This window comes from Palaemon carinicauda, unplaced genomic scaffold (genome assembly GCF_036898095.1).
Source record: "Palaemon carinicauda isolate YSFRI2023 unplaced genomic scaffold, ASM3689809v2 scaffold92, whole genome shotgun sequence".
Taxonomy (NCBI): Eukaryota; Metazoa; Arthropoda; class Malacostraca; order Decapoda; family Palaemonidae; genus Palaemon; species Palaemon carinicauda.
The window spans coordinates 147,300-157,500 of record NW_027172226.1 but is presented as its reverse complement, the minus strand read 5'-3'; the positions used below and the strand labels follow the sequence as shown (position 1 = coordinate 157,500).

General features: G+C 35.7%; 1 protein-coding gene across 7 annotated transcripts in view; it reads left to right on the top strand.

The window, feature by feature from the left end:
- The window catches only part of LOC137637671 (lipase lipl-1-like), a 15,161-nt gene extending 5,448 nt beyond the window's left edge, over positions 1-9,713 (top strand). For all 7 annotated transcript variants that reach the window (XM_068369818.1, XM_068369819.1, XM_068369821.1 and 4 more), the window contains exons 2-11: positions 530-717; positions 1,353-1,560; positions 2,032-2,146; positions 2,580-2,730; positions 3,078-3,170; positions 3,560-3,718; positions 4,698-4,782; positions 5,585-5,727; positions 6,027-6,115; positions 7,080-9,713. In XM_068369818.1, coding sequence (XP_068225919.1) covers positions 544-717; positions 1,353-1,560; positions 2,032-2,146; positions 2,580-2,730; positions 3,078-3,170; positions 3,560-3,718; positions 4,698-4,782; positions 5,585-5,727; positions 6,027-6,115; positions 7,080-7,167 — 1,305 coding nt within the window. In that variant the 5' untranslated portion in view covers positions 530-543 and the 3' untranslated portion in view covers positions 7,168-9,713. The remainder of the gene's footprint in view (positions 1-529; positions 718-1,352; positions 1,561-2,031; positions 2,147-2,579; positions 2,731-3,077; positions 3,171-3,559; positions 3,719-4,697; positions 4,783-5,584; positions 5,728-6,026; positions 6,116-7,079) is intronic.
- Positions 9,714-10,201: the final 488 nt, after the last annotated feature.

Sequence of the window (10,201 nt, the reverse complement as noted above, 5' to 3'; positions counted from 1 at the left end):
TATATATATATATATATATATATATATATATATATATATATATGGTTAGAATAGGTCTAAAGTATTCTAAGTTTGTCAATTTGGATCTCAAAAATCCATTAACTTAGCTTGGTTTTCATTTGTAATTGCAAGGACTAAATAGGTTCCCCCTCAGATAGTAAAAAAAAAAAAAATTCTGCACAATACTACATCTAACAGGACTATGATAGACATTGTATAAGTATTAAATGGCATTGAACAGCTGCCAACAAAGGTAAAGTAAAAACAAGGGGATGAAAATCCCATTTATCTGAAGGGGTGACTGGAAGCTTTAATCCAGAGGTGCCTAAAAATTTGAGCCAGATCATTTTTTTGGTATATATTAATCTGACCCTTGGATTACGAGAACATTCTTTTAGACCAAGAAATGAAACTTTAAATCACTGTCGAACGTTCATCAACATTAAATGGAGAAATGCTGAAAACAGAGAGTTAAGTGATTAAATGTTTCATGTAACTTGTTTGACAAGATCATCATTGCGTATTCCAGGTACTGTCAGCTGTATGCTAGCCACAATGAAACCAGTACTGATTTTTTTGGCCATTGTTATGGCTGCTTCGAGATCAGCCGAAGGGTTTTCGATTGATTACAGACAATTTGAAGAGCCTGTAAGAGATATGGCAGCTGAAATATCAAGGGCATCTAATAAACATCATCACCTTACCAATCTAACAACGGTGAGTAGTTGTTGTTTTTGTTGATCACAATCTATAAACTGTTCTTTTCCAGCAAGGCCTGATAGGAATTGGCAATGGACAAATTATTTTCATTTAGAAAGAAAAATAGTAAGATTAGCGTAGTACACTGCTTGTATAAGATATGCTGTTGTACAATACTGTACTGCCTTAATCAGTAATTAATCCCTATCAGTGGAATACAACTCAGTTGTATATATGCGACTGTGAATTTTAAATGATTATGAAAAATTTTAATCAGCCCCTAATTCTCTTAGGCAAATTTGAGCTGCTCTTTGAGTATTAACCCTTTTACCCTCAGGCTATTTGGAAATTTCCAACCCTTAACCACCAGGGGGTTACATTTTTCCCAGCACATTTTGCAGTATATTTTTTTTAAATTGCTCTAAAAGCCTTAATTTTTGTCATAGAGAGGTCAGGTTGGTCTCATTCTCTTGGAAAATGCCTGAATTTTCTCAAATAATTATCAAAAATATGAAAAAGAAAAAATTTTATAGCATTTTTTTGCAAGGACATACCGGTACGTCCATGGGGGTAAAGGGATGGCTTTTGTGAAACGTACCAGTACGTTCTTTGGGGGTAAAAGGGTTAAGAAGGACTTTTGCTCTCGTTTTTAGCCTGAAATGATCATCGCTAATGGTTACCCTGCCGAGATCCACCACGTCACAACTGAAGATGGATACATCCTTGAGTTACACAGAATTCCTCACGGCCCTAATGAAACCAGGTTACCCAACGATCAACGGCCAGTTGTTTTCCTCCACCACTGTCTTCTGTGCTCCTCATCGGATTTCATTATGAATGAGCCTCCCCAAAAGGCTTTAGGTAGGTCCCTGTCCTTTTGCTTTCAAAATGTTGTGCTTGAATAGAAGTATTGCTTTATTGGTCAACTTAACATCCATTAAATTACTCATTTAATAATGCATCAATTTACTACTATTTTTCTCTTTTCAGTCAGGCAAATCTCACACATTACAGAATATGAATTACAAGTATTTTCAAATTTATCAATATAATCTTCCATCCATTCTTCACTAAGAGGTTCTTCTCTTTACTGCGTACTTTTCTGTATTTACTACCTGATATTGCTTTCTAAAACCCCATGTTTCTGTAACTGTTTAAAAAATATTCATAAGGTTTTCTCCCTTATTATCCACTCTAGTGCTAAAAATATGCTGGCTACTTTTTCCATCACACAATCACATACTTTAACATTCAGTTCACCTAGCACAGTCACCAGTCCCTATCAATGACCTTTTACATTTTCAAAAATCCAGCCTGATATTCCATTTGCAGCTTACTTATTGGCGGATAAAGGCTACGATGTATGGTTGGCTAATGCCAGAGGCAACACTTACTCCAAGAATCATGTGAACCTTTCCTCAAGTGAAGAGGCATTCTGGGAGTTCAGGTGAGACACACACCTTCCCCCATAGGTATGATTAACTTATGCTTACATAACAGATGGAATTTTTCTAAAACAGATCTATCCGTAATCATGTACTCTACTCATGCATAAATAAATACACAATAGCCAAATAACAATACCAGACAACCGTCTTACTTATAACAAACAAGACAGACAAAAGTAAAGGTCAACATACTTCCAGTATCAAGAAAGATTATACTGACATCATAATTCACATCATATGGCTGTATCAGAATGGTTTTAGCCATGGTTTTGATATCAATCCTACTGGCATCTGCATATTATAAAAAATATTCAATATGGAAATCAAAGCTTTGATTAATTTATCTTTTGAAACATATTTTCATCCCTTACATATTGCTAGTCATTTCCACACACAATCTTTCTAACTCACAACTGTGATTCTTCTCAATAGTTGGCATGAAATGGGGTACTATGACCTACCAGCAGCCATTGACTATGCATTGTACAAAACTGGAGAGAAGGATCTTAACTATATAGGATTCAGTATGGGAACCACTGTCTTCTGGGTGCTCATGAGTGAACGGCCAGAGTACGCATCCAAGGTAAAATAGATGCATCAGGAAAACCAAAACAGTATCTTAATAAGTTGCTGATCATTTCTATAATTTTAACATTATTTCCATGCAACAAACTTTTTCCATCATAGAAAAGAATAGATTGATCAATGAGACATCACCAAATGTTTTAAGTCGCTTACATTATTCCAAGGACCAAATTGAAGATGCTGCATACTTAACGAAAATTTTGCAGTGACCTCTTGTGAAATATCTTTGGTAAATTCTAGCAGAACTGTTGTGCTCTATATCAGTTTATTTAACTCATTATATCCCCAAAATGCTAATCTTTTCCCCATGCATAAACATTCCTTATGGCTATCATTTTACTACAGGTCAAATTTATGGTAGCAATGGGACCTGTAGCCTTTGTCGAGAACATGGAAGGTCCACTGAAGTACATGTCTTGGTTCTCCTCAACTGTCATGGTAAGTTAAAATTCTATTTCAAATGGCAGAAAGGTAGGAATTGTGTCTGTCCCAAATGCTCTCCATCCCATGCTTATCCTTCTTTTAATTTTGGTGTTGTGTCCTGAGAGAGAGAGAGAGAGAGAGAGAGAGAGAGAGAGAGAGAGAGAGAGAGAGAGAGAGAGAGAGAGAGAGAGAGAGAGAGAGAGAGAGAATAACTTTATACTGTAACTTATACGGCATAAAAGAACATATCTATTATTTCACTATAAGTATACAATTATGCTTACAAATTTACTCAGTGGCCTGCTGCTTTGAACTGCAGTTGTGCAAATAATTAAAAAATCATTTAAAATATAAAAATTTACATGTAAATGTGTTTATGTTTTAATATTTAATCCAAATAACAGAAAACATTGAAGTTACTTGGTCGCCACGAGCTCTTCTCCTTCGGCACACTGATGGACAATTTGGTGAGTTTCTCCTGTGATGAGGAGCGATGGACGTCTGCCATCTGCCACAACGCTCTCTTCCTTATCACTGGCTCCAACCCTGACCAGCTCAATAAGGTAATTAAACAAGATGTTGTATATGTAACTTCACCAGTACACGCAGTTCCGGTATGCCCTGCTGCTTCCTCCGGTGCCTTAGATGACCGCGGAGGTAGCAGCAGTAGGGGATTCAGCATTATGAAGCTTCATCTATGGTGGATAATGTGGGAGGTTGGGCTGTGGCACCCTAGCAGTACCAGCTGAACTCGGTTGAGTCCCTGGTTAGGCTGAAGGAACGTAGAGAGTAGAGGTCCCCTTTTTTGTTTTGTTTCATTTGTTGATGTCGGCTACCCCCCAAAATTGGCGGAAGTGCCTTTGGTATATGTATGTATGTATGTACCAGTATTCTTGGAATGGATGTTTAAGTCCATGGCAAAGCATGTCTTAGGGATATACAATTCATATAAACCCCTTTGAAAAGGAAATTTACATTCAGATTACTGAAGGCAGACCTTAGATTTACATCACTAAAATATTTAAGAATTTACTCTGGAAGGAGATTCCCTTTTCATTTATACTATATGATCTTGGCTTGTCAATCCATCCTCTTCACTTCCTTACCCTGCTTCTTTTGCAATCTCTAGCGACCCATTCTGTTATTCTTAATGTCCATCTGTCATTCTCATTATATGTCCTGCTCATGTTCATTTCTTATTCGTACATTTTGTTAAAATATCCTGATACAGAAAACGTGGCAATTTACTTTTCATAATCTCATTTTGTTTAAAAAACGTTCTCCATCCCATGCTTATCCTAATTTTAATTTCAGTCTCATATCCTGGGGAAACACTTACTGTCTAAGTAAATTTTGTGATAATTTAAGCCAATACTGTATAAGATTTGAGGTCTCAAAGACCTTTCAACTTTCAGCAAAATGTATATGTTGATTAAGGCTCAGTCATCCTCTCAGCAAAAATTTAAAAAGGATGATATCAAAAAGACAGTCAATTGTTATCGGTATCATTGCTATTATGATTGCTTATTATTGTTATTACAGGAAATGCTTCCAGTCATATTGGCTCACACTCCTGCTGGTACATCTGCTCGTACCCTCTATCACTATCTCCAGGAAGTAAAATCAGGTGAGGACTTATTATTCATCACCCTGAAATTTATATTCAGTAAAAAAAAGTTCCCAGTAAGCACAAAGTCAAACTAGTTTCTGTAGATTATTTCATTACCTTTGGCAAATGGGTTGAATTTATGGCTCAACATTGGTCTTTGTTAATAAGATTAAGCAAACGTTGTGTGCGAATTTTCACAAAACCATAACTGAAGGTGGACCTGAAAAGCATCAAAAGATTCGAATTTCGAGAAACGGGTAGGGATTGACTGTTGTGGCCTTGCACCCACCATGAAGGGTGCACAGTTCATGATACGAAGCAAAAGTCAAAAGAGGCTGGACAGCAAGATGAAAGAAAGGAAACAGACACAGCAGTTAAGCAGAATACCTAAAAGTTGGTGCAGCTTAGGGCTAAAGGAAAGCTGCAAAGACCTTTTTGTTGTGCTGCCGATTGTGCTAGCACTTTACACTGGGAAATTGAATGTGTGACAAAAGAAACTACAATATAAACGCCAATGGCAAATTTGTGGATTGCCTTTTCTAGTGCACATTTTACATTAATATTTACTTTGTAACAGCACCGAAAAACAGCCAAAAGGATTGCGTTTCAAAGTTACCATTTGCATTCACTCAATATGTAGAAGGCTATTTAATTTTTGTGACACTTAACAATAGCTACAAGAAATTAGATAATTGGAGAGGTTTCTATCAGATCAAGAAAAATGCCACATAATTATCAAATTTCTATATACTGTATACAGCACACAAAAGGCAGATATGTATCCTAAATTTATGTAGTAATTTCTTTTAATAATTCTCAGGATATTTCCGGCAATTTGACTACGGAACGAAAAAAAACAAGGAGGTTTACGGCCAGACAGAGCCCCCTTCATACCATCTGGAACGGGCTACACCACCTGTAGCTCTTTTCTGGTCTAAGAATGACTGGCTAGCCTCACCAGCGGTAAGATATGAAGATTTCAAGTAGGGAGTATGTTTGTTTATACACCTTTTTTGTACTGCAGTTTTGAAGATTTTATAAACAGTACTAAATGGTATTGCATAATTTAAGATTTTAAAGTCTAATTGTTTCTCTTATCCAATTACCCCTCTCCGTACAGTGCAGTAGTAGAATTGCACGGCGGTAATTTCGTCTTGTATCTCGTTACTCTATTTAAGCACTTTATGTTAACAGATCTTAGATTACTCTGTGACCAATTACCATAGCTAACTAATCTTTTTCGTTGCCTCTTATCTCAACAGGACGTCTTACACTTGTTGGCGAAATTACCCAACGTCGTTCACGTTAAAATGATAGATGATGACAAATTTACCCATCTCGATTTCATTTGGTAAGAATTTCCGCTCAATAATAATTGGCTATACCCTGTTATTATTCTATTTCTTTTTTTTTATTTCAAAATTAATTTTGACTCGGATCAAGATTGCATTTTAACCCTTTTACCCCCAAAGGACGTACTGGTACATTTCACAAAACACATCCCTTTACCCCCATGGATGTACCAGTACGTCCTTGCAAAAAACTGTTATTTAAAATTTTTTTGCATATTTTTGATAATTTCTTGAGAAACTTCAGGCATTTTCCAAGAGAATGAGACCAACCTGACCTCTCTATGACGAAAATTAAGGCTGTTAGAGCAATTTAAAAAGTATATACTGCAAAATGTGCTTGAAAAAAAAATAACCCCTGGGGTTTAAGGGTTGGAAAGTTGCAAATAGCCTGGGGGTAAAAGGGTTAATAGATGGTGAAGAAGTTGATATTCTCAACTCTGAATGGAAATCACAAGATACTGCAGTTGCTTGCAAACCTGTAAATTTTGCACACATTCTATCGATCCCTCTAAGCTCTTCATCAAAATCCTATTACAGTATAAAGAATCCAACGTAATTATTCATTACTTCGGACATACAAACTTGGTCAGTAACATGCATACACTGTAACCCCGATTCCAAATACTTTTACTTCTGATTACATCAACTCCATAAATGTTTTAATTCTTAACCTTAAAGATGTCCTTTTATACAGTACTATACAGCCCTTTAGTAAACTCTCAAATGTTCATTGGGATTTTACATCACTTAGACCTGCCAAACTTCATGTTCAGCCACTCTTAAAAATTTTCATGCACCATTTCCATTATCTACGAGCAGTACAATTCAGCCATGGAGCCATCTTTGGCTGACTGTACCTTCCAAAGATGGGCTAAGAGGTTGCATAATTTCTTTTCACAATATTGCTTAACTATACCAAATTATGGACACTAATTTCTGTACTTGTTTGTCTTTCTCCAACAGGGCCATTCAAGCAGACACTCTCCTCTATTATCCTATTCTGGAGCTGCTTTCTAAATACCAGGACAGGAATGGCATTGAAGCAGTATAGACAGCAGACAGAGAACTTTATACTATATGTTATTATTATATGTATTTCCATTATATTTTTCCCTGAAAATTACGGCAAAGCTCAAGACCTCTTTCGCTCTGGCACAGGGCTTCCACATTGTTTAATTTCTATTTATGTTTTCTAAATAATATTAGTCTATTTTACTCCAAAATTTTATTGACTTTGAGTTTGCTTTCCAAGGAAATGTTATCTTTCTTAAATTGATACTATCAATGGATTTAGATGATAAAGTCCTAAGAAAAATATTGTTTTTCTGTTAATGGGAGTAGGCCAACCTGACTAGATATTATTCAAGCAACTAAGAGCTCTTATCTTCACTATCCACGTCACAGGAATGAACATAGTATAACACGGACTACCAACAACAAAGCGGGACAAGTGCAATTACTTAACATTCCCACACTGCCTTTGCTGAGCTAGGCAACGCTAACCTGACTAATACAGCCTCACTATAGAAAATTCACATTCTTTATAACAAAACATTAGGGTTCTCCTGTGCTTCCTTCTCCCACACACACACACACACACAAAAATCCCCTCCAAGTAATCAGCTGTCTTGGGCCACAACACATTCAACAAGGCATCCATATGTCTCCCACTCCTCGTTCATAGTACAGTAGCTATAGTCGTATAATATCCTAAGGAAAATGTATCTTATTTAATGCCTTAAATTGAGATTATTCCAAGGGAAGTGAGATTTATTTTCCCACTCTCTTGGAGTATCATCGGTTTATCCAATAAATTTTTTCTACGGTAATCTTATACATAACTTACGAGTATCACGAAAATATAGAAAGGTTCTAGTTTCATAATTCTGTTCCAAGTAAAGTGAAACTTTATATAGACTGTTTACAACGTATCACAAAAATTTTTTTATTCATGATTTTGTTCCAAGTTATCTTTTTTTTTTTTATTTGCAGTATGCAAAGCAGATTTTAAAAATTGATTTTAAAGTTCTGAGCTTTCATAATTGAATACTAAAAGATGATATTCTCATTTCATTTTCAAATGCTGCCATAGGTTTGAAGTTCGGATTTTACACAAAGGAAAACTAAGAGAATATTCACTTTAACATTCACAGGATTTCGGGTAACAGAGATAATTATCAAAGCCAAATTCCCCAAATATGTGCTCATTCTGCTGGTAACATGGACACAGCCCTCACCGGCTTTACCGAGCCACCACTGTGAGTGAGCAGTCGACTCACCGCACCATAGGAAACTTCTAAAGAATGACAAATTGTTAAGGGAAAATTTGTCATAACAAAGATTTACAGCATTTAAATATGCAATACACTTGTAAAACATAAAATCCAGAAATTATTAAAAGGCATCACATACATGTAATTGTACAGTACTGTACACTGTATGTGAGTCTTCGACTTGTTGCATCATAGACTTCAAAACAGTGGCGAGTTGGTAAATGGAGATTTTTCCAAAGCTGAAAGATTCATAGTATTTTTACAAAATCTTCCCTTGTCGACTCATTGACACGAGTCAACTGGTAATCTTAGAACCCCTTGCTAATTATTCAGTTCGTAAAAAGAAAGAAAATGCTGATATTATGAAAGCACTATGATGGGTATTGGTTTAAAGGCACTAGTCAAATCTACCATTAAAAAAAATATAAATTAATGTAAAGGTACTTTACCAATTTTCCTGTGTAAATGTAGATTTCATTCTTGGTGATGTTGATGACAAGTCCAAATATATTTACTAAACTTCACCCTGCAGCCTCTGCACCCCTTTCACAGCTGTGAACAAAAGAATTCTTAAATTTCTTCTGGAAAATTACACTTGCTTATTTTGCTAAATCTATGCAATAGCAGATGATGATGATGCTCTCCTATGAACCATGGCTAAAGTTGAGCACAATAAAATATGTGGAGTGAAAAGATGTTAAGCACACGAGATGTTAACCCTTTTACCCGCAAAGAACGTACTGGTACGTTTCACAAAAGTCATCCCTTTACCCCCATGGACGGACCGGTACGTCCTTGCAAAAAAATGCTATAAACATTTTTTTTATCATATTTTTGATAATTTTTTGAGAAAATTCAGGCATTTTCCAAGAGAATGAGACCAACCTGACCTCTCTATGACAAAAACTAAGGCTGTTAGAGCAATTTAAAAAAAAATATACTGCAAAATGTGCTGGGAAAAAAATAACCCCCTGGGGGTTAAGGGTTGGAAATTTCCAAATAGCCTGGGGGTAAAAGGGTTAAAACTATGGTGGTTACAGCAAGATGGAGGCAGAGTGACAGAGACATGCTATGGGGCAGGAAAGTGAATAGGAACATTAAGAAGTGCATTAAGCTACAAGAAAATCTGCAAAACCTGGATTCCTTACTTAAATATTGGTGGACTTCCTAGTCAATAATTGAATCCACAAAAATCAAACCTGGGAATGATAAATTCCTACTATCTTTAGGTAGTTTTTATTGTACAGTATACTTTTATGATTTCTTGCAAAGTAATCCTATTTGGTTATCGATTGTTTTGAAAATATAAGAGTTTTTACACAAATTGTTTTTCACTTTTTCCTATTTTCTTTCAAGATGGGGTTACATAATCACAGATGCAGTATGCGCAATACTTATATGCATCAAAAGTGGGATATACAGTATATACAGTACGTGCATAGAGAAAAAGATACAACATTCATATAAGATGAAGTTGGATATTTATAGTGTAAGCTGTCTGTTTTCAAAATATTCTTTCATAAATAAATGAATTTACTTTAAAACTTATTTATTTTCAAAAGCTGTAAATTTTCCATATGAATGTTGATAAGAAGTAGCATCCTGGAAGAGTAAACACTGTAGTAGGGGAAAACAGAGACATGAGGAAAATTTAGTACATGTTAGACATAAATGATTACCTGTCATTCCTGAAAGTATTGGTGCAGAAAAGGTGTTCATAACACAAAATAAAACCCTCTTTTTAGCAGTGTCAATCAGCATGCCCTGGTACTACATCCTCTGCCTTGGGGAGGAGATCTGTCCTCTGCCAAT